The 24,417-nt window shown below is 39.4% G+C and overlaps 1 protein-coding gene across 12 annotated transcripts in view; it reads left to right on the plus strand.

Moving 5' to 3' along the window:
- The window catches only part of RIMBP2 (RIMS binding protein 2), a 139,453-nt gene that overhangs the window by 100,239 nt on the left and 14,797 nt on the right, over positions 1-24,417 (plus strand). For 2 of the 12 annotated variants that reach the window (XM_071572020.1, XM_071572021.1), the window contains 11 exons: positions 98-547; positions 2,122-2,271; positions 3,570-3,728; positions 8,362-8,479; positions 11,549-11,698; positions 14,504-14,688; positions 16,143-16,311; positions 17,577-17,680; positions 19,414-19,485; positions 19,725-19,859; positions 22,177-23,730. In XM_071572020.1, coding sequence (XP_071428121.1) covers positions 98-547; positions 2,122-2,271; positions 3,570-3,728; positions 8,362-8,479; positions 11,549-11,698; positions 14,504-14,688; positions 16,143-16,311; positions 17,577-17,680; positions 19,414-19,485; positions 19,725-19,859; positions 22,177-22,365 — 1,881 coding nt within the window. In that variant the 3' untranslated portion in view covers positions 22,366-23,730. Of the gene's footprint in view, positions 1-97; positions 548-2,121; positions 2,272-3,569; positions 3,729-5,915; positions 6,648-8,361; positions 8,480-11,548; positions 11,699-14,503; positions 14,689-16,142; positions 16,312-17,576; positions 17,681-19,413; positions 19,486-19,724; positions 19,860-20,425; positions 21,915-22,176; positions 23,731-24,417 lie in introns of those variants that run through there. The other 10 variants (XM_071572016.1, XM_071572019.1, XM_071572022.1 and 7 more) reach the window with 8 other exon arrangements.

Raw genomic sequence — 24,417 nt, forward strand, 5'->3', positions numbered from 1 at the left:
CACTCCATGTTAAGACTTTGAAGGTTGTACTTCAGTGTGGCTGAGGGGAGGGAAGCAGATGTTTGGGTGCTCAGAAGTTGTTTGTTTGTGTACCCAGGTGGCAGAGGTGATCTTTCCAACAGCAGAGAACACACTGGTGGAGCTACTGAGACTAAAGAGTTTGGAAGCAAAGGAAGTTACTGTTCGAACACTCTCTGCACAAGGGGAATCAGTGGACTCTTCTGTTGCTGCCATTCCATCTGACCTCCTGGTGCCTCCAACCCCTCACCCCAGAACTGCTCCCAAATCTAAGCCATTAGCAAGTGCCGGAGCCCCAGAAACCAAAGAAGAACATTTAGGTCCACATTTGAAAATGGATGAGTCGTGGGAGCAGACTCGTTCGGCATCCCCTGCCCATGGACACACACTGGAGCCCCCCAGCTTCCACGGCAGGAGGTCTCCATCGCCCAACCGGATCCTCCCTCAGCCCCAAGGCACACCCGTCCCACACACTGTCGCAAAAGCCATGGCCAGAGAAGCTGCCCAGAGGGTTGCTGAGAGCAACAGGGTAATGGCAAACTTTTTCTTAAGGTTTTTTTTGGGTTGGTTTTATTTATTGTGGCACTTTCCCATCAAAAGAATTTTTCATCATGTGCTTTAAGGAATGGATAATCATTCCTGAACTCTGAGGATCCATGGGTTGAGAAGAAGCAGCGTGCTAAAATTCTGTTACGTTTGCTGTCGTGGATCCATAGGGAATTTGACATATTTGCCCTTCTCAGTGCTGCATTTTCACAGATATTTACAAGTGCTTTTCCTTGCAGCTCCTCTTGTAGCTGCCAGCAGAACAGGATCACTGCCCAAAGGACAGTCCCTGGTTTGGACACCATTATGACCCATGGCTGCTGCAGTGACTCAGATGTTGACTAGTTAATTTAAATCCCATATTTGAGGCTCTTGAGTCAGTACAGCTGATGTCTGTGCATCCTGACAACATGCTCTGGTTTTTCTACACAAGTCTGCAATATTTAAATACTCCCAGTGCCCTGGGCAGTTACTTTCTCATCACAGGCTGCTCACAACTGTCTGTTACTTTTTGCAAGCTGTTGTGTCACTAATTTCCTACATTCTGTCCTTCCTCTGGCAGTCATCAGTTATGTCCAGCTTTTGGTCTCCCATCACATCTTCAAAATAACTCCATTAATTTTGATAGTTCACACATGTCTTAACAACCCAAATTTATTGACTGTTCCTATTTTGGGACACATTTTGAGAGCCATCTTTTGAGAACCTGAATAATTCTGGATCAATGAGTCTGATAAATACATATGTATACATGTATATGTATCTTCCTTTTGTTTATCAGTAAAGAAAACTGGAATAAATTTAATAGAGGGAGAAAAGGCAATTGGTTTCTTTGGTTGTCTGAGGTGAAAGTTGATTTAATAATCATATAGGGAAAGAGAACAGAAATACTTTTTCTGGTTTGGGAAACGCTGACATAACATATTCTCTGAACTATGTTTAATTACATTAATTTAAGTGATGCTTGAAATGTTTCATTCAAGAATATGGACAGAAGTTTACAGATGAATTCAGCCTAAATTAAATCAAATTCTGCCAGTGATATTTGTCATATTTAGTCCCCTGAAGTAGAAATTCTTCCTTTGTGGTGAGCTGCTGCAGAAGCAGCTCTGTGCCTTCTCCCTGCCCTCATCCAGCCTGTTGGAAGGCTGATGGTTATTGCCAGGAGAGTAAGCAACAGGAATTAGTAACTGAGGCCAAGAGTCCTCTCAGAGCAGAGGAAGAGCCCAGAGTCTTATTCTAATGCTCTTTTTGTACTGAGGTCACCCACTAACTCTCTGGCAAGGGGAAATTAGTGTCTTTGTCATTTTGACAAGGAAGAAAGCAGCTGAGTTGATGCTCACATGGTATCATGTAATTTTTTATGACTGAGAGTAATACAGTAAGCAAAAAATTCTAGAAAACTCCTTAAAGGTTACAGTCAGGGGAAACCAACGTTGCTCTAGACCATGGGCACGTTTAAATGGTGGGTGCTTAGGTCCTTATATTTGCCATTTCTTCCACTGGTTGGAGGAACAAATCTGCTTCATGATTTTCCATTTTTTTGTTGCTTTCTAGATGGAGAGGAGGAGTGTTTTCAGCGAGAGGAGTAATGCAGCCCAGTACGCCAACTCAGATGAGGAGGAGGATGGCTACGACTCTCCTAATGTCAAAAGAAGGGGAGCTTCAGTTGATGATTTCCTGAAAGGGTCAGAACTTGGAAAGCAAGTAAGTAGCCTGGTTGTGTTATTGTGTCAGGTGTTTGACATAAAACAAGTATTTTCTGAAGCTCAGCAGGCTGTTTGTGTCACCTCCTGTTTATTGTGGCTGTGTTGGTAAATCATACAGACAAGCAGAAAATCGTGGGCAGGGAGGGGTGTGCCCTGTTCCTGCAGGATGCCAGTGCCTGATGGGACCTGAGTGCACCTGGCATCTCTGCATCCTCATGCCATGCAGCAGGCTTAAGCTCTGGAAACCAAAAAATGAAGATGGAAAAGCTGAAATAGAAGATGTGACAGGACTGTCATGTTTGGGTGCTGGGTTTTTCACTGTGGTGTCACTACTGCATCTGAAAACGTGCTGTGGGAAAAGGGAAAGTGAGCAGAGTGTCTGTGTTCCAGAAAAGCCATAACCTGTAAGCTAATAACTTAATTACAGAAAACCAACATTGTATATACTTGACATGCTGCAAGGAATAGAAAGATGTTGCCAGAAGAATTTTACACAACTGCACAGCTTTTAGTCTGATCCCACTGAAAAGAAATACAAAACAATGTATTACATTACTTTCAAGAGAAAAATAAATTCTGAAAAAAAGGATATTCTCTTATGTCTTGGCTTAGTCAAATCGACCTTTTAGGCAAATACCTGACCTCCCATGTGGAAGGGTCTAGCAACACCATTCCTTCTTGTAGCAGTTCTTAGACTTTCTGGAATTTTGGTTCTGTTTCTTACAGACCTTCAAGCAGTTATAAATGTATGAACATTGCCCCAGATTACCAGTGTTTTAGCCAGTCTATTTCTACAATGTTCAAGCAAAGCTTCAAATGCCATCAGCTACCTCTATATCTTACAAGGGTGGTAACATTCTGCAAGAATTAAATGCTGATCACTCTTAAATTATAATGTGATGTAAGGAACAGCTGTGAGGAACAGCTGATGTGAGAATTACCCAAGGGCTTTTTACAATTTGGTCAGCAAGTCCATTGATGCATGAAGGACCTCTTTAAATCAAGGGAATTTAATCAAAGCTAAAACTAGATTTGGTGCTGTGACTGGAGATATATCCTTTTGTGTATCACCTGGGATTAAGACTGGATTTCTTGAATTAGGATCATAAATGGGCAAAACAGACTTTATACATGATGTCTCCACTGGAACAGAGCAGCAAGCCACATGGTATACTCTCTGTGTGGTTCTCACCATGACATTCAAACGTAGGAAATGCTCTGCTCCTCATTGTTGTTATCCAAGGGTTTTCACCTTTACGGGCTGTAAAGATTGTTCTCTCTCCCCTTGCCCATTAGCCTCACTATTGCCATGGGGAAGAGTACCACACAGAGAGCAGCAGAGGCTCTGACTTGTCTGATATTATGGAGGAAGATGAGGAAGAGCTGTACTCGGAGATGCAGATGGAGGATGGAGGAAGGCGGCGGGTCAGCGTGACCTCACACAACACACTCAAGGTAAGTGTGGCTGCAGGGAATCCTCAGGAGCACCTGCATATTTGGATTCTTCCTTCCCAGCTTTTCTTGGATTTTTCAGACCATTAAAACTCACACAGTCCTATAGATCTAGAACCAGGCTGCTTTATTGCATTTATTCTTTTTTCTTTCATTATTTGATAGCTACTCTTTTAACTAACCGATTATTTTTCTACGTAGAATTGTTGCAGTTGCAGTTTCTGTTCTACATCTGGGGACCTTTCCCATGTCTATGTGAAGATATCTACCCAGAAAATGAGTTTGTTTTGAGCAAGATTTATAGAGACATATGTACATATTGAAAGAAACAACTTATGTTTTCATGTCTGAGTGGTTTTTTCCCCGTATTCAGTGCCAGTGCCAGCTCTTCCACAGGCTTTAAATCATTCTTGTAAGAAAGGGAGTTGGATCAGCTGTGATTATCAGTAATCTTTGTGCTGTGGTGATTATTAAGGAATCACCAGAGTGATACAAAGAATCACCAGAGACAGTGGGAAATGCCTATCAAATATTGCTTTAACATTACACAGGAATATGCATCCTGAAAGACAACTTCAATATAACAGTTAAAGCATAAGTAGAATATTGAACCTACCCAATACTAAATACGTATTTCCCATATTATGTTTGTACATGTAAACTGTATTGTTTAATATGTATTGTAATTACACAAATTGTGTTTTCTTAGAAAGCAAAAACCCACAGGTTGACTTTTTTTTTTCAACATACTGTAACTTAACTAAAATTGGTATTATTTTCTCATGCATACAAGATTTTTGACCATTCTTGTAACTGCTTTCATGTGCTATAAATTCAGTCTTTTTATTCTGATACCATCTGGAATGAGACAGGTACTTTTTATAAGAAATACTCAGTGATTCTATTATCTCTAACATAAAGGTTGAAACTGAAGTCCTTCTGTGTACTACTTCTGTCCCTTTTCTCAGGGAGAAAGAGAATTATCCCTAGACTGTTCTTGTTCTTTATGCATCAGAAGGTGTATTTACTTCTTGGGTTTAAATTAGCATTGCCAGAGTTGATACTTACAAAGAAAGGTTCAGAACCTTAACTGGGGCAGCAAATAATTCTAGACCAGTTAGGTTTTCCAGGCATGCTTCTCTTGATCTATCAAAACTATCATTGTCCATACTGATTTTTTTTTCCACTTTTATAGCAGTTTGTCTCAAGTTTCACAAGTATGATACACATTTTAAAAAGGAATGAAAATAGGTGAAATAGTCATGAAGTCACTTAGAAAGTTCCTGATGCTGAAAGAGAACAGCATTCAAACCCCAGTGAAGTTTAACATGCTCAGAGAGAGAGATGCTGCTGAAATGATCCTGCCATTATTTATGGGTGCTGTTGTGTTCAGAGAGAGATCTCCCTGATCTGGGCATTAAGTAAAGTAAAAGGAGAGATGATCTCCATGATGGAGAATCAACAAACCCTGTCAGTCCAAACCAACACCTCCTGCATTGTAGTCTCTTGTCTCTTCTCTGAGTCCAGCAAATCACAGGATTCATCTGTCAGACCAACCTGTGGTTTGTGTAAATGGAATAGAAAAAATTACAAAATAGATCTGTGGAAGCCAAGCTTTAAAAATGGTGCAGGATTTTTTTGCATTTTAGAAAGGAAACTAGAACTCCTTTTATGATGTCTGCAGAATGGCTCTCCTCTGGCAGGAGATCTAAGATATTTGCTGCTTACACAGGATGCTTTAACAGATGCAAAGCAAGAAAGTTTGCTAGAGCAGAATTGTCCTTCTCAGATATGGTTCCAAATTAAAATTAAATAGCAGTTTGGCATGGGGCAGGGAATGTGTTTTAATGCCATTCTCATTCACCATGCTGGAACCTGTGTGCAGCTTTTACTGCTTTGTTTCAAATGCATGGGTTTGTTCTTGTTAAGAGCATCACTCAGTTGTTTGTACCGACCTCTCATGTTGTATCTGACACCCAGCAACTTCTTAATCATGTCTTTATTTTCCACAGATTCTCATTCAAAGCATGACATCCTTTTCACTAAATAAGCTGCATGTCTTATGTTTGCCATTGCTCTAAAACTAATTCTGTCTTTATTTTTCTTTTCTTCCCCCTTTTTCCCTCCCATTTTATTTTTGTCACACACTCTTTGTTCCCTGTCTGGTTTTTAACATTACATACTCTTAAGGAGTGCGATAAGAATAAGACCACTGAAGCCACTTTCTTGGAACAGCCTGACTTTTCACAGCAGATACACCACAGTAAAAAGCTTTTCAGTATTCCAGAAGTAGCTGAAGAGGATGGGGAATACTCTGAGCTGCTGTACAAGCAGGGTTTAGGTATGCCCTATAAAAAGCACCCCAAAATAGCTAGAGACTCTAGAGCACCTAGGCCCTACAATCAAGACCAGCAGCCCAACTTCTGGTACCCAGCCAAGCACAGGATGTCAGGCATGGAGGACTTTGCCACGGACGACAAAGGATGCAAGTTCAGCCGGTCCTTGTCCCGGAGCCCCGACAGTGGGCTGGACTGTGGGAGTGAAGAGGAGGAGTGTCGGTTCAGTTTCAGATACCCCTGGGACGCAGCTCCCACCAACGTGGCCTCTCGCTGCTGCGCAGAGGCCGCTCGCTGCTCCTGCAGGAAGAGCACGAGGCCAGCGCTGGCTCGAAGGAAAACCTTAACCAGACAAAGCAGCATCGAAGAAGATTTTGGTGACTTGGGTCCTTCTTTTGTAGAGCCCAGGAGTGAGCAGGTCAAACCCAGTTATGAGAGAAAGTATGACATTCAGAAATATAATAGAACAGATAATTTCTCTAATGAAGATGCTCAGGGAGGCTGGAAGACCGACTTAAAAATGGCTGACTCTAGGGCAGCTGGTGCACTTGCAAAGCCATCCCACAGAGATGCAGAAGACTCTCTGGTGTGTGAAGTAAATCTTCCTTCTAAACATCTGCTTGCCAAATCAGTCTGTTTTCTTTAGTGTCCTAATTTTTTGTTCTTTTACTTTTTTTGTTCTTTCTTTTTTTTCTGTATTAATTTTTAGAGTCCATCCTTTGGACCCATCTGCTACATTTTCCCCCCTTTTTTTTTCCTCCCCATTTATTTTTGTTTATTATTCTTTATAGTCCTCTTTTGTGTCACGCTGAAATCAGATTAATTTGCTTTACAATGATTTTCCCACAAAATAAATTACAATAATGGCTGCTTTTATTAAAGGACAACTGAATCTAAATTTTAATTAAGGGTTAGCTGAACTATAATTTTTCCAAAAGATTGTTTTTCTTTATTTTGCCCATCTGAATGTTGCTTAAAAAATAAAAGAGAAAAAAGCTGCATTCTAACTGGAAAAATATTTTGTCAGTACTTTTTATAATTTTTTTAATTATTATTGTCAAGGAATTCATTTCATCATGTTGTTTCTATTCATCTCATTCCCAGAATTTTCAGGATATGCTCTTTATCATGGAACATCTCCAGACAAGAACCAAGATTCTCCCCCAGTGTGACAGTGACCCAGATTTATGGAGTCACAGTTTCATCCTATTTTCATTTCCTGCCTTATCTTTGCACTGCCACTACTTTGCCGTCCTTTTTAGACCATCTCTTGTTGCCTTTGAAGTTGCAGACTGCATCTCTGCAGGAGAATGCAGGCAAACAGCTTCTTCCAGAGGGAGAGCCCAGGGCCATTCCATGTCTCTCACGGATGCCTCTGCGTGGTCTTGCCTATTTGCATTTCTGTGCGTTAATCTATAGGAGAGTCTCCATGTGTGGTAGATGCATCCATAGACTTCCCTGCTCCCCAAACACCAAAGCGAGTTCTTTACCCTCTCAGCCTGCAACAGTCCAGAGTGGAAACTTCCATTCTAATGCAGTCCACACAGGAGTAGAGATCAGCTGCCTGCTCTTCCAGCCTTAGCAGTTCATGCTGAAGTGATCCTTACAAATCTCTCCCATCAAAATTGGTGACTGAGCTATATTAATCTTGATGACTGCATGATAAACTCTGGAGAGCATTAAAATAGCACCATTTAGTTAAATAAATAGCAGTCTTTTCTGCAAGGGTAGCGAACAGAGCCGGCTGTGAAGTGAGATGAAGTGTGTCTGCATTCCTGTCTACATGTTTCACTGACCTTTAAAAGGCTTTGGCAGCCGAAGGCCGCTCTAGAAACACAGTGTGCTCAAAGACAGAAGGACCTGCCCTGGTTCCCCTGCTGCAGACTGGAGGAAGCTCTAGAGTGGACACAAGCGAGGCTTTTGCAGTGCAGTCCAATCTCCACAGCTCACGACTGCTTGTACTACTCTTCAGGAGGTTAAAACGTCACCTTAGCAGCAACAACAAAGGCAAAAGAATATTTCAAAAATTATTCTTTTCTTTTCTTTTTGTTCTGACGTGTGACTGCTGGTTGCAAAACTCTGCCATAATTCAGGGAACCATTTTTTTTCTTTTGCAGGTCTGCCAGGCAACAGTATTTACTTTTCAGCTAACCTTTCAGTTAAAAACTAAGTTTAGTTGCCTTTAGAGCTTGTGCTTCCAAATGTGATTGATCTGATTAATGTCCAACCATTTAACCGTGATGTTACCAGGCATGTAACTTACAAACCTGTTTTTTCTGTTGTTGTTTTGTTTTTTTTAGCTTTTAGGTAACCCAGCATCTGCAGGACGGCCTGAAAGGGTGGAGCATGCAGGGCGAAGGTCCTCTCATGGCAGTGCAGTGCCACAAAGGTCTCGGCCAATGTTGGTCCCTTCCATTGGTTAGTTGGACAGATTGGTGCATTTCTGTTCTTTGCAGCCTCAGAGTTGGGAAGGCAATCCTCAAAAAAAATGAAACAACAGACACTTGTCTTAAACCAGGCTACTCTTTAGTTTAAATGGAGTGAAACGGGACTAAAAAATCGCCACCTAAATGAGTGTACTGGGGCCGGATTAGGAGTCACTGACGTCTCTGGGAGTATTTTCATTCATTTCAGTGGGTATTGGAGTTTTTTTAAGATTGGTTAGGCTTAGATAATGTTAGATCTTCCCTAAGAAGAAATTTGCTGGCAGATTATTATATGATCAGTAAAATAAATGTAGCCATTCAGCCATCCATTCACCCATCCATCCTTCCATTCATCAGCCATCATTTTGCATTCCCTTCCATTGTCTTGACTACTTTTTGGAATTTAGCAGGGAAAATGGAAGCTGTTAAAGGTAACAAGTTCATAGAACTTGCCTATATTTACTAGATTTGATGTTTCTTACAGCGTCATCTCTATTCTGGTTTAATTATGACTTTATTTATATGCTCTGAATACCAGAAAATCCAAAAAGTAGTGGAGAAAAGATAATGGAATCAGACACTATGGACAAATACGTATCTGTTAAAACTTGCACTCTAAACTGAAAGATGAGAAACATTCCTACTGAAAATCAGGAAACACATGCCAAACAAGAAAGAGTTCTGTGAGTTATTCCCAGAACTTTCTCCATGTAGGGTTTTTCTGGTTCCTGTGCCAAACAAATGCAGAAAGAGTTCTGTGAGTTATTCCCAGAACTTTCTCCATGAAGATGTAGGGTTTGTCTGGTTCCTGTGCCTAATCTGGACTTTAATTTGTCAGTACTGTAGGTGCCATGATGAGGAGAAGGAGGCAGTGTCAGGCAATTCTCCATGACTTGTATGTGAATAATTGATGTAACAAGTGGGGATTGTCAGAGGGAAAGAGACTGATCATTAAAAAAATGCTTTTATTTTTAAATATTAAATATTTTTCCCTTTTTTAGAATCACACTAAGACGGCAGTACTGTAAATTAAAAGCAAAATTCCCCTAGTGAGCATATTTCTTTGGCTATCTAGTGACAGTAATTATTATTATTGAAACCATAGATCAGAAAACACACAGAGCTGCAAAATGCATGAAACTTGCTTAGTCTCTTCAATGTAGCGTGGCTGGTCAGAGGCTGATTCTCATCCTACATTCTGGTGTAAACGAGGATAAACTTCACAGATGTCAATGGAATTACACTGGTGTGAAGATGGTGTGGAGGAGAATCAGCTCCAGGGAGGCTCTTGTGCTTCCCTTGACAGGCTGTTGTGAGCTGAACCAAACAGCTTTGGGATGATGCTGTGACAAATGTTAGATTTTCATGTCCTCTTTCTTTTCCTCTGAAAGCAGCCTTTATGTCACAGGAGTAACGACTTCTGGTTTACCTTTGGACTACTTAAAGCAAGTTTTGGATCTAAGTTCTTTCTTTTCTATTATCTGTTAAAACGTGGGGGTTTTTTATTAGCAAGACAGGAGAGAAGTTTGTTTAAATGAATCCTTTGGGTTTGCTTTTCATTTTCATTTTAATTAAAAAATGAGGGAAGTGATTAAATTTATCAGAGCTCACTTTCTGTCAACAAGGGTAGGACACAGAAACCACTAAGCAATGACTTGGTTGTTTAGTAGTTTAATAGCAACACCTTTAGGAATCTGATAAAGAAATTAATTTTTGATAGTCAATCTGTTCTCAAACAATCATCAAATGGAAAATAATAACTCATATTTTGTTTCTTTCAATGTAACATAAAGAATTAATTATTGTAATTAGTATTCTTTGCAATCCACATTAGAAATTAATGATGATATTGTCTCATGCTGGTAACAAGAAACTACTGAGCATTATGTACAGTATGTAACAAAAAATATTATTTGCTGTGAAGCTGTTGGAAGGCCTTATGTGGTTTAGAGTTCAAGAGTCTTAATTTCTGACTGAAAGACTAGTGATTAAATTGCTGAAAGGTAAGCATGCCATATTTCTCTCTTTCAGCAGCATACTGTAAAATACCACTTGGAGGAGAGCTAGAGCAAACTCAAACACCTCATAAAACTCTGCACAAAAATTTCCTTCCTGTAAACCTGCTAGAAAACAATCTAGAAGTTATGAAAACTATCAAGAGCTCAGATGAATAAATGCAGTAAAAGTAGGGCATCCAAAAGCATATAGTAAATCACCGTGTGAACTTGAACCCACTGTTTGAACTCCCAGTGACAGAAAACATTTCCCATGAATAAGGGCTGCAAGGAGGGTTTTGGAAAAGGAAAGTGTTATAGCTGTGTCATTATAACATCTAGTTCCACAAAATGAAAAGCAGAGTAAAATAAAAGAAGTAAATATGATTGAGTTAAAGTTTAGGCTTCTTAAATACCTGAAGCTTGTTGGCCTCAGCTATAGCTCCAAATGTGGATTCCAAATTTCATGGCAACAGCTTATTCCTCTACATTTTGCCTGGGGTTTTTACTGAGTTATTCAGTTAAAAGGTCACTTTAGTGATGGAGAATTCTTAAGGCAGTTCTGGGAGAAGTGGAAAGACCTTCATAACTGTAATGTTCTTAGGATTTCTGTAGCAAAACCTTTCTCCAAAATGTTCCATAATTTAAATTATTTGAGGTGTTTTCTCCATAAAGCTATAAACTCTTTAGATTAGTATCTTCTTGCAGGTAGGATTTAAGTGAATTAATTAATTTTTGTTTTTAGGTTGATACTTTAGAAGGTGAAACACAGTTTTCAGTGCTCTTGACCTTGCAGATCTGTCAGGTAGGATTGTTTCAACCTCATAATAAAAAATGATTCCTATCCAAAGACCAAACAAACCATATTTACACTGTGTGAATTTTAAAAACCACAAAATCCAGATTCATATTTCTGTTACCCCCCGTGCTGAAGAGCATTTGAGACATCTGGCAGAGCTTGTGCAGTGTTTAGCCTTCCTTAGGGAGTCAGAAGACAAAGGCAGGCCAGGCCCCTCTGAGGCAGCTCTACAATATGTTTTAATAGCTCATTCCCTTTTTCTCCATAGAAATTACAATGGACAGTAACAGTGAAGGCGCTCGGTCTCGGTCAGGTAGTGAGGGAAATATTTCACCTGTAGAAGAAGAAGCTTATTATGGCAGCCTTGGACACAAGCAGTGGCCCCCGCGGCGCCCCATGGCCCCTCACTATGGACACGGTACGCCCACCATTCTTCCTGCTTTGTGCCACACACGGTGTAGAGCTGCGTGTTACCGAGGGCGGGTTCTGTCTGACACCATTGCATGCAGTGCAGAACTAGCTCTGAGTGCTGGCTGCTCTCAGGTAAGTTCCTCCAGCCCAGCTGCAAGGGACAGGCAGCCCTCGGTGCTCTGTCCAGCTGCACAGCCCCCTCCATACTCGACCGAGTCCAAGCATTGCATGACCTCTGTGAAGCTCCGCTGCTCCCAGTGCCAGTCAGTATTACTGTACACACCTGATCCACCATCCATCAGAACGACCACATTCCCCCTGGATCCAGGCAGATGGACAGGGACAAACAGTACTGGTGTATCACACCCGAGTTACCAGGCATTATCCTTAGGCTAAACAAAGATTTGAGGACCACACAAGGCTTTGGCTGTGTCACTTGATGAAGATAAAAATTACTCTTTGTATTCTATTGTAGCACATAAGTAAGGCAGTTTTACCCACTACTGATAGTATTTGTTGCTTTATCAACATAGAAATCATTGCATTGATCAACAACTCAGTTCTCATAGTTCATTAGACAGGGAATTGAAGTGTGTAACACTTTGCCCATGAAAGCAGCTCAGGCCACATACACAGCTCAGAAACACACTCGGGTTTTGCTGATATCTGAAAGGAAACAAAAGAGGCCCTGAAGGTTTAGGTAAACTGTAATTAAATGCTGAGTTTCCAAGCAGACATACCTGACTGACACAGCCAGAACATGAGCTTGGATGTATCAGTGAGTATGGAGTGCATTCAGCGCAGCTCTGGTTGCCTCTGTGCATCAGTTGGGAATCTGGCTGGCTGCATCCACTGCACAGTGGTGTGTGTGTATGACATGCATTAGTACTCCCTGAAAGAATAAGCTAAGTGGCTAATCAGCTAATTAAGAGATTATTTGCTTTCTGGTTCACTGAAGCAAACATGAATATTCTCAGTAAGATTCTTACAGGCCAGTGCTTTTAACAGAGATACATTTGGCTGTAATTCATGTTCTCACCTAACCTTCATTAAGTGCAGTTGGAGTTAGATGCAAAAATTAATATTTTTTAATTTAAAAAACAAAGCACCCACTAACCCACCTGGTTCACATTGCCTGGTGGGCCTGGGTATCAGCCTCAGAGTGACTGCACCCTGACTAGGGGAGAACAGAACAGAGAAGGATCCTGTCCTTTGTGTCTCATTGCTTTCTGTCCCACATGTGCCGTTTTCCCACACTTCCTTTCTGTGCTTTGTGCCTGCCTAAAGCTTCTTGGCTGGAATTTTTCCCTGCCTTTTTGCTGTTCTGCATTTTATCCTTACTCATGTTCTTTCTTGAGCTCTGGACCCACGAGTTAGGAGATGCTCCCTGAAAGCTGTGACCCTCTGAACAGTTTTTTCTGGTAGTTTACAATTACGAAATGTTGAATAAAATGCATCTGATGTAGAAGCAAAAGAGGTAAAAAGGTAAAAAACATTTATCTAAAATGTTTCATATTGAATGTTCAAACTATAAAAAAGTGTGAGTCTTTAATTTGCAAGAGGTGATTACAGTAAAAATAGCATTTATATGAAAATTGGAAAAACTTTGATATAGTTGAGCTACATTTTCATCATAATTCATATTATCACTTTCTCTATTTATTCATTGTGAAGGGTCTTCTAAACTGGATGATAAGTGAGTTGATTTAGCAAAGAACAGAATTATGACTCCCAGTGAAGCCAGGGGGACTTTTCAATAAGCCAAGATATTCACAAGTGGCTTGTGATTTCGAGGGCTTTTTTGGGGGGGACTTGTTATGTCTTTAAAGAGGCTGTTCTTTGGGAAAGTGCTGCCACATGCTCTTTCAAAGCAAAATTAAAAGCTTTTAAATCAGTCAAAACACACAGCCATTATGGCCTAATTTACTAATTTGGTTTTCTGAAGTCCATCCTTAAGTATGTTGATGAATGATGGACTAAACACCTTCTCTAGGTCATTTGAAAAGTCTGTAAAAGATGGACAAAACATCCATTCTCATTTTTAATGTCCTAGTTGATTTATTACCCTGCAGTGGGCAGAGTTCAGTGCAGTGTCAAGAGTTGGGATATTCAAGGATGGTCTTTCCTAATGAGCTTGTGCTTAAATACAGTCATAGCTAAGCATTTCTCCTGGATTTTAATACCCCTTGTTAGTGGTTTGGGCACTGCTGGCTCTGTTAACTACTGAAAGTGTTTCAACAAAATGATAGGCAGTGAAGTTCCAACCCTGGTAAGACTAATGCTGCTGAAATATATTCCTTCTTCCCTGTCTGGAGACCATGTTTTACTTTTAACCTGGTACCTAAAACTTGATTTGTCAGCACAGCTGGGATGTGCTTTTTTATGCCCATGCAGAGCAGATGCAGCTGTGCTGGAAAACAAGTGGCTCCAAAGCATGGTTTTGCAGTAATGAAAATGCTTATCAGACTCATCATTATGTCTCTTTTAACATACTTCATTAATTTATGGCAAACTCTAAGAAACCTCACAAAAATGGCTTTCCTACCTGAGCTCTATCCTCATGTGTAAATGTCAGTGTGGGGTAGATCAACACCACTTCAGTGCATGCAGATTTTATATGCTTTTTAAAAAACCAGAAACTTGCTAATTAAAAAAAAAAAAGCCAGCTCACCAAGCTTTATAGGACATGCATTGAGGTTTTTAGGATTTTTTCAGTGAAGTGCCAAAGATGTTTCAAATATTAACTGCAATAGTTGAAAGATGAGGCCACCTTGTATTACTGAATTGTTCTTTTCTGAATTTACTTTCCTAGATGGCTACGGTGGTCATGACCATCTTTCTCCAGATCTTTATGAAGAATCTGAAACAGATCCTGGCACAGAGGATATTTCTACTCGAATATTTGTTGCGCTCTTTGACTACGATCCACTGACAATGTCCCCAAATCCCGATGCCGCAGAAGAAGAGCTGCCCTTTAAAGAAGGACAGATCATTAAGGTGAGATCAGGAAACAAAGGACCCAGTTTTGCAAACAGTCTCTCCTTTGTCTCCTGTGGAGAAAGGAGCCTTCGTGACTGGAATCCAAGGGGTTTTTTACCTCCCGAGGTTTAGGCTGTAAATCTCACTGGATCTGGAACCCAAATCTAGTGCTAATGGCTTAAAAATAATTACATGATGGGGAAAAATCTCAAAGTTTCTGTAGATAGTTAGAGTGAGACTTAATTAGATATTTAGGTGTTAAAATTGTGACTCTGAAGCTCCCTGTTCTATTGACACAAATCCTGCAGGAAAAACTGCTCCAGAGAGGATGTTTCTTCTGCAGAGGTACCAGAGGAGTGTTGAGTGTTGTACCTTCATACAAACCAGAGCTGCTGTATTTTTTAAATGCTGAACACTCCTGGCTATATACACTTTAGATTAATTCAAGTCCAGCAGTCAAGTATTTCTGTTCCCTTTTTTGTCTGGTTGCTGTAAAATACAGACAGTGCCTTTAAACAGGGCACAGAAGACAAATTGGCTGTTTCAGGTGTTGGGCTCTCAGTGTTTTCACCAGCCCTCCAGCCCAGCTTGCCTCATCCTCTGACTGTGCAGCTGCAAGGCAAATTTGTGCAGTTTGCTGCTCTGGTTTTAAAAAGCCAGCAGATATTTCTGTGGAATCAGCAAGAGTGTGTGTTTCCTCCTGCAGCCTTGTATCCAGTTGTTCTGGTGCAGAACAGGCAGAAATGAGAGAGGCAGAAGGAGCAGCTGCTGGTAGTCCAAGGGTAATGGAGATCTAAGTGTGATCTGAAAAAGAACCTGAAAAAAATAGACTCATTTGAATATTACCCATTTCAGAGATAAAATTGTGTCTTAAGCTATTAAAATCCTGAGTGCCTTCCACTGAGTTGGGCTGGGTCCTCACAACAGTTTGGTCTGTACTCTAAATCACAATTTTTGTAACATTAAATACTACCTTTTTCTTCTATATTTCTTCACAGATACATATACATGTAAAATAGCAGAGTTAAGTACATATATCAAGTATATTATGTATTAGATAGGTATCTTTGATCATATAAAAGTTGTTTGAATCAAAATAATAACATTTTGTCATGATTTTGCAAATGTTTCATTTTGAATATAGTTCCACAATAATTACATAACCATCAATATAAACCATCAAGTAAACTTATGGCTCAGCACAGGGAGGGATTGATGACTTTTAATGGACTTCTTGTGCATTTCAGTGCCACCAAATAAAAAGTCCAAATTCTGCTTATGTATCTGAAGTAGTAATTCAAATAAATGTCACAATTCCAGCTTTGTAACCAAAGTCAGAGTAGTAAAAACCCACTATAGTTCCACATGCAAACTGCAGTCATCATCTGTGTTTTAGTAACCATTTAGTCTGCATTAAAATTCCTAAATGCTAAAACCTTTATTGACCAATAGTGTCACTCTTTGAATAACAGGTTTATGGGGACAAAGATGCTGATGGATTTTATCGTGGAGAAACCTGTACAAGAATTGGCCTTATCCCATGTAATATGGTCTCTGAGATCCAAGCAGATGATGAGGAGATGATGGATCAGCTTCTTAAACAAGGTTTTCTTCCCTTGAACACACCAATTGAGAAAATTGGTAAGGGAAAACATGTACATTTCACTTCTCCCAACTTTTGGTGCTGTTAACTTGGCTGGATCTGCTTTATCTGTTGTTTTTACTATATGCAGATGCATCTAAATTTTAAAGCCACTTACTACCCCATGGGATACATTGTGTCAGTATCTGAATGAATTTATACAACTAATACTTAATCTTGCTCATATCTTTTGCTGCAAATGGAGACTTGCAGCTTCACTGCTCCACTTGTTACTTTCTTATTTGCCTTAAAAAGTGGGTTTTGTCACCAGAAAGATTTCTAGACATAAAACATGATCCCAGAGCTTTGGAGAGTGCTGTGCTGAAGTCTTTGTGATACACTCAGTGCTGTAAAGTATAAAAAGAATCACCTATTTGCTTTATTTACTCTTCTACATATTCCTACTTTAGCAATAACTTAAAGGGATGATGTGAAAGGGTTCTGTGTGATCCCATTTGGGATGGCATTACATGTAGATGAGATTTTATGGATATTGCAGTAACAAATCCTTTAAAAAGCAGAGTTTGGCTAAACAATTCTGTGCTATGGACCACTTAATTCAATGTTGTACACAGAGACACAATGCAAATACCTTAGATTTCTTTCTAAAAATAAATATCATACTACAACTCTCTCAGTATGTTTTAAAATTTCCAACATAATTCAGAGAGTACAGTGGGCTGAAATTGGTTCAGCCTCATTTTAAAGTGAACTGTGAAAGTAGTTGCCAAAAACCATATTAATTCCTTAAAAACAGACTTTTGAATGGCTTCGTATCTTTTCTTCTTTTATTTGTATGCATTCCTTTCCTGCCAGCAGAAAGCTGAAGAATAATCCCAGGGGCAAAATTCCATCTGAGTAGGAGAGGGGAAGGAATAGACAGTAAAAGTTTGAATGAAATGCAGCAAATCTGAATGTTGACTGTTTGGTTTTGTTATACCCTGGTAACCTCTGATTCTTACAACCAAAAATGGCTGAAAATTGCAGAGCTTTAGTTTTGCAGGTAAGACTGTTCAGAGGATTCAGTGGCTCAGAACAGAGGGCCAGATGAGTGTTAAATATTATTTATGAAACACACGTGGTTTTGCATCCATTATATGTGTTAAGTTTGGAAATCTGTGACTTTTTATCACTGTGCTACAGAAATATCCATGTTGTTACCACACTGTTGTGAAAAAGGGTGTGAGGGAAAGTTGCATCGTGTTGTTATTTCAAAAGAACTTTGATGGCTTTCCTTCCCTTCCTCTCCCTGTGGCTGGAACAGAGAGAAGCAGACGGAGTGGCAGACAACAGCCAGTGACCACAAGAAGGATGGTGGCACTGTATGATTATGATCCAAGAGAAAGTTCTCCTAATGTGGATGTAGAGGTATGGCCAGAGCTGTGGGTGCTGTGTATGGAGGCCAACAGTCAGGGTTGATGGGCACTGCTCTCCATTTAGGGTGGATGTGCAAAGAAATAGTTCAGAATTACAAATGCTGGTCGAGTGGTTTTCAGCAGATGTGTCTGACAAGCTTATGTACAGGTAGATTCATGGTTCTTGTTCAAAGAAAATCAAGGAATATCCTCTGTAGGCTTTATTTAATATGGCTCAGTACATAAATTATCAATTATCAAGTCAGCTATGGAAATACATGTTATGCAATATATGTGTGTGCCTGCAAACGTAACAAAAGTCTATAAGGAAAAAAGCAGAGTTATAAATAGCAGGGAATTTTCATTTTCCATTTTGTCTGTATGTTTGCATGTAAGAACATGATTATTTCTGAGAGGTGCCCTAGCTCAGCCTGACAGGCTGATAGTGCCAAGTGCTTTCAAACCTCTGTAACCTCCAGAGATCCCTCACAACCAGAATGATACAGATCATGGGAACAGCATTCCTGGTATACTGTATTTTTCTCTTAACCAATGCATCTAATCGTTCATGAATCTATGCTTTGACTATAATTTTTTATAGTAATATAAGGATACTTTAAACAGCATTTAAAACCAGCTGAGCATCAACTACATCTGCATTATTGGTTTATCTTCCATGTACCCACTTGCAGTCTCCCATATCTCCATGACAACACAGTCACTTTTTACATGTCTTTGGAGTTACACAGCGAGTCCCTCAGTTCAGATTTGATGCAGTTTCCATTTCTGTCTGCATTGTGGTAAGAATATCAGGGTACACTCAAAGCTCTAAAAAACATCACAGTCCTAGGAGCTTCCTCAGCCTTTAAAATGTTGCTTGGGTTTTTTTAATTGGTGAATTGTAGAAATTTGGATTTTTTTAAGCAGAAAGTGGATTTTTAAATATGTGGGTCTTGGTGCTTTAAAACACAGCCAGGGTTGTTTTCAGTTTCTTACTGAACCAAAATTACAGTGTTTCAGAGTAGTTTGGCCAAAAAATCAAATAAATTGTACTGATATATTGCAAACATTTTGTTTGTTCTTTCTCCCATGACCACAATAAACTAATTAAAACCACCACCCCCAATTACATTTAAGCCACAGGCAATTAAAAAGAGCCCAGTGCACTGTTTGCTGATCAGAGTGGAGCTGCCTGTTGCAAAGCCTTTATTGAAGAGAATCCAGTACAGTTCCACTGCAGGAATGTTGTGCTTCAGGGGGTTGGACTGGATGATCTCCAGAAGGCCCTTCCAACCCTAATCCTGTGATTCTCTGAAAAGCAGCTTTCTCGGCTGTTCCTGTGCCTGTTAGTCCTGGCTCAGCACAGAGCAGGGACCTGAGCCATCTCCCACCTGTGTCTTGTTCCCCCCTCCCTCAAGGATTGATTTAAGTGAGCTTTGAGGCCATGTAGTCCAAAGCTTCAGAGTTTGTTGAGGTTGTTCAGAGCCTGAGTGTCTTGGCTTGTTGCCCCAGGGAGTCCTGGAGGTGTTTATACCCAGGGGGAAAGGTGCTGGGTTTGGGAAGTTAAGGATAAAAATCCAGCAAATCAAAAAAAAAAAAAAAAAGGAAAAAGGCTTTGCTCTCAAAGATCAATTTACTTTCACCAACTGTGTCTTAATATCAAGGAAGGGGGGAAATATTAGAAAATTTACTACTGATAAAGGGTAACCTTTGCCTAACACAACCGGCCCTGTCCCTTTCCTGCAGGCCGAGCTGACATTCTGCACTGGGGACATTATCACAGTCTTTGGGGAGATTGATGAAGATGGATTTTATTATGTAAGTTGGCTTCTGCTGGTCATGACAAACTGCTGCAGCCTGCTAGAGCAATTTCACTGGCACCACTTACTAAATGACATCCCAGGGGAGGGGGTTTGGGGTCATCTCCCCATTGACCTTAGATGGGTATTTCCTTTTCGTTCACCCACTTTGAAATAGGCAAAAGTAGTTCTTTACCTTTTTGGGAACCGACATTTGCTTTACCTGAAACATTCCCTAAAACTTTTGTTCTGTTGCAGGGTGAACTTAATGGACAAAAGGGGCTGGTTCCTTCCAACTTTCTTGAAGAAGTGCCTGATGATGTTGAAGTCTTTCTATCCGATGCACCCTCGCGCTACGTTCATGACACACCAATGCGTTCAAAAGCTAAAAGGGTAAGCAATCGAATAAGAAAATCTTAAAATTTTATTTTCCATTCCATCTTGTCTCATATATAATTTAGACGTTACTTTTAACATTTTAAATTCATTTGCCCATTTAAAATTAACTTTCAAATATATAAAATAAAACATAAGGAAAAGTGACTTTAGCCTTCGCTAGCTCGTTACATTTGTAAATGGAGAAACTAAATTGACTGGTTGATTGCAGTCATTACAGTACCTTCCATTATAACTCAAATTTAAGCAGCTTTTCCCTGGTGATAGTTACTTCTTAAAGCTTCTAAACTGCTTTTACTACAAAAAGCTCTTGTGGACAAAAGACTGGTACCAGTGTTCCTCTAAATACAAACTGTAACTGCAGCTGATTGACTGACAGTGCTCGTCTTTTAATCCTTATGACTTCCTGTTCCAACTGGCATTAGTTAATTGCTCAGACTTCTATGAAAGATTGATCATGTTTAGAGTATCTCATTTTTGGTTTTGTTTCATCACTGCAATACTTTTATATATTATATATTTTATATATATTTTTATTTCTTTGCTCATCTGCTTGGAAACAGAAGAAGAGTGTTCATTTCACACCTTAATAAGGCAATGTAGCCTTCACGTAAGTGAGCAACTGAAGATACCAATAGAGATTTCAATTAAAGCTACCTGGCTATCTAATGCAAGTCTTGAAACTTAATTGTGGGGGAAAAGGAAAGAAATATGTCTCCAAAACCCTTGGCCACAGAAGAGCAGGCTCTATGCTTTTACTGTATCTAGTCAATTTAGGTTTTTTAGGAGACAAATCCTTTAAAAAAAAGGCATCCTTAGAAGTCAATTAGACCTCACTTTATGAAGGTCAACGTTTGGAACATATTTCTTCACAAGCTCAATGTTTATGTTTACATAGAAAGGAGAGTTTGATGTCTAACTACCCTGCAAACCAAGCTGCATATTGCATTGTTAGCCAACCTGGGATTTCAAGAGAAAAAGCACAACAGCTTCAACCCTTACAGAACATCCGAGTGCAGCGTAAGCTGAAATGCGTGGTAGTTTACAAGGGTATAGTTGGTTTTTGAAACTCATTACACTCAAATAGAGCTACTTAAATTGTCTGCCTTAAAATGTGTTTTCTGTAATCGATTATACCCCAGTTTGCCTCAGACTAACTATTCAACACTTCTGAAAAAAAAAATCCCTTCATATGGTTCAATTTACTGGGATTTTTCCTAGAAAGTGGACATTTGAAATATTAGCAAGTGTTTGGTTTACCAATGCAATAAAAGTCTTGACCTGAAACATGCAGCTCACTGAATGAATGCATTAGACTCAATATATGGTATCTTCAGGTGTACGTTGGGGTGCTTTACCAAGTTGTTTTGGTTTTTTTTTTTCATTAGAATTAACCTTGATTTAAAAATCAAAGTAGGCTTGAAGCCCCTTTGCTTAACTCACTGTTGCACAGCAAGCCAGTAAATTGCTGATGTTTTAACTACAAGCTAGCAGGACTCCCTCCAGCATGGATTCTCTGAAAATATCATCTTAATTGATAGTAACATTTTGCCAGCTGGGCACTGTAGTTAGGATAGGCTGAGTATAAGCAATTTTAGTATTTTCATCCAAGTGCTTTTGATGATTGAAAAAAAAATAGCTGTTCAAAATATTTAGGAATGCTGTCATCTAACAACCTCATAACTGCAGCATACACATCAAGCAGTCAGGGTCTTTAAGCTTTCTTTGATTGCAATTAAGGTTCATTTTAGCTTTTTCTTTTTCCTTTTTTTTTTCTTTTTTATTTAAGCCAGTGTGCCATCTTCTCTAATCTGTACATAAAGTTTGCTAGCCAATTTTAAAGAAAAGGCATTTAAAGGACATTAAAAAGTAAGTGATTACGTAGCATTTTAAGTAATTTATTCTGAAAAGTCTGGCATCTATACATTGCTAATCTGTAGTAATTAACACATTCATTTTTCTTAAATCTATAGCTAAAAGTATCCCTTCTCCATTTTAGTACTATCAGAGTACTGAAGTGCAAAACTGAAGCCAATTTTGTGGCTTTTTGGGCCACAAGTTTATCCAACTTTTCCTTTAAAAAGGTATAACCAAAACAGGGCTCTGTTGGCAGGTTTTCTATTGTCTTCAATTTTTTTTCTCTAAATTTATGTATTTTCCGTAAGCCCATGTGGTATTTTAAGCCACAGAGAAGAAAGGAACCAGCCCTTTTGCTTAAGTGGGTAATGGGACAAAGTGTTGTTACCAACTTGCTTGATGCTAATAGCTTTGAAGCTGTCAAACATTCAATAAATTATAACAATGTACCTAATAGGTTCCTCCTGAGAATACAGGTACATCACGGAGAGCACCATCCCCCACAGTTCATCTCCATTCGGGGTCACCTACGTCACCTATGGGTTCTGGTAGTCCCGGGAGAGGCAGGGATATGGCCTCGAAAAAGAAAAAGGGGCTGCTTTCCAAAGGCAAGAAACTGCTGAAAAAGCTTGGTGCAGTGAAATGATTCATGTGCTCCTGGACAACTTGTAAAGCTTCCAGTCTGTGTATTTTTTTTTTAATTTTTTTTTTAAAGTCAAAACTAGGGCTTTCATGACTATGCACTACAACTTTACCAAACCTTTGCATTTTTAACTCTGACATCAATAGAATAATGTGAATTGCTTAATCAAAACAGCAAGAAAAAAACGAAGTGGATTTGTTGTTGCAAAAACTTTTTTAAAAAATAAAAAATTTTGTGGGATTAAGACCAGAAGAACATGGTTTTATTTGAAGTCAACTCAACACCTGCAACTCCATTGGAAAAATCTCAGCCTTTAGCCTTCTTTAACCATTAGTGGTGGGGGGAAAACTCTGTTAATTGAGTCTTAGTTCAGAGATCACCCCACTGTATCTACTCATTAACAAAAATGGTCTTGAAACTCCTAGTTTAATCAGCCTTGATGTTTTGCCTTATTAATGCACAATGATTTGTACTGTCTAATAAATATACAGCGTATACTTTGTATGTACTGTGTATTCAACTGTCTTCATCTTCCCAAAAACATGGTAATTTCAGATCAAGTACTATGTTACTGACTCCATTCAATGTCTGATGTAACTCCTGGGAGTTTGAAAGTGCTGTGCTAAATGCTTTTTTTTTAGTTTCTGCTTCTTTTCACCCTTTCCCCCGCCAAAACCAAAACCTTGTATTGATTTATCTTGTCAACATTTTTCACTTCACTGAAATCAGATACAGTCTAAGTGTTTCAGAACCTCACCCAGTTTCAACCACACAACCTCCAGTTTTGGGGTTCCCCAGTTCAGTGTTCTAAGCTACTGGGAAAAAATAACTCCTCACTAAAACCCCTTTACTCCCCCATTTTATTTTTTGTGGAGCTACAGTTCTAAGTTAAAAGGCATTTTCATATTGCTGATGTCAGATTCAAGATAAAGTACCTGTCTAAAGTAAAAAGGACAAACTGTGTTGCAGTCATGAGCCACAGCCAGTAATGAGGCTGCAAGAGGCTCTAATCAAATCTTAATTGTGATATTGGCATATCAAGACAAACAATCTTACACACTGATGGCAGTCATTGGCTGTTACTATTTTGTAATTCTTGTCCATTTGTAAATTGTTTTTACTGTTTATACATACTTTTCAGACTGCCTTTCTTTTTGTAATTTATGGAAGGTTTATAAATGAATGATCAAAGCTTCCCCATTGTGTCTTCAGATAATAATGTAAATTACTGTAAGATACCGTGTGCTAGATTATAACATTTAATTAAAGAAAATAACTGGCCTAAATTTGTGGTAAAGTACTGTGTGGGTGTGTGCATGTGTACAATTGTTGTGTATTATATTTTATATAATAAATAATTTGATATTTTTTAGAGTGCAGTACGTTTCATAAATCTGCTGTATCAGCTGCTTGAGTATTTAGTCAGCCTTCCCTCACCCCCTCCCAGCCCAGGCATCCCTGGCAAGGCACACCAGGTGTCCAGGGCACCACTGACAAGCACATGGCCATGGTGCAAGTTACCTGTTCAAACACTGCACCAGGTGGAGAAAGAACAGCCCACAGTGACCATTTCCAACTTTTCTGCAGCTGAGCAAGGTGTCCTTCTCTATCGACCTCAAATGGTAAAAGCCAGAACAAATACCTGCGGCAGGAGTATGTAAGTGATATGTAACCAGGAAGAAATACAAAGTACTAAGCAGTGAACAGGGTAGGCTACCACTATAATGACACCAGAAACACCAGACTTTTTGACAAAAAAACCCCTCTGCCTCTCTTCAATACAAACTTCACATGGCAGAAATTGGTAAAGCTCTCTCAGCCTAGGAAAGAAAAAAACCACATCAACTGTATACAAGTTACAGAATTTGTCGATGGCTAAAGTTTACTGTAGAAAAAAGAATGGCTCATCTACATGCAAGACTGCAGGAGCTTTCCAAGATGAAAAGTGGTCGCAAAGTTACTGTAGCAATTGTCACATGGATGCCCAAAGCCCAGTGCTGAAGTATGTAAGCAAATACATAAAACAGAATCAAAGGAACAACTTTATTTAAATCT

This window comes from Pithys albifrons, chromosome 17, assembly GCF_047495875.1.
Source record: "Pithys albifrons albifrons isolate INPA30051 chromosome 17, PitAlb_v1, whole genome shotgun sequence".
Taxonomy (NCBI): domain Eukaryota; kingdom Metazoa; phylum Chordata; class Aves; order Passeriformes; family Thamnophilidae; genus Pithys; species Pithys albifrons.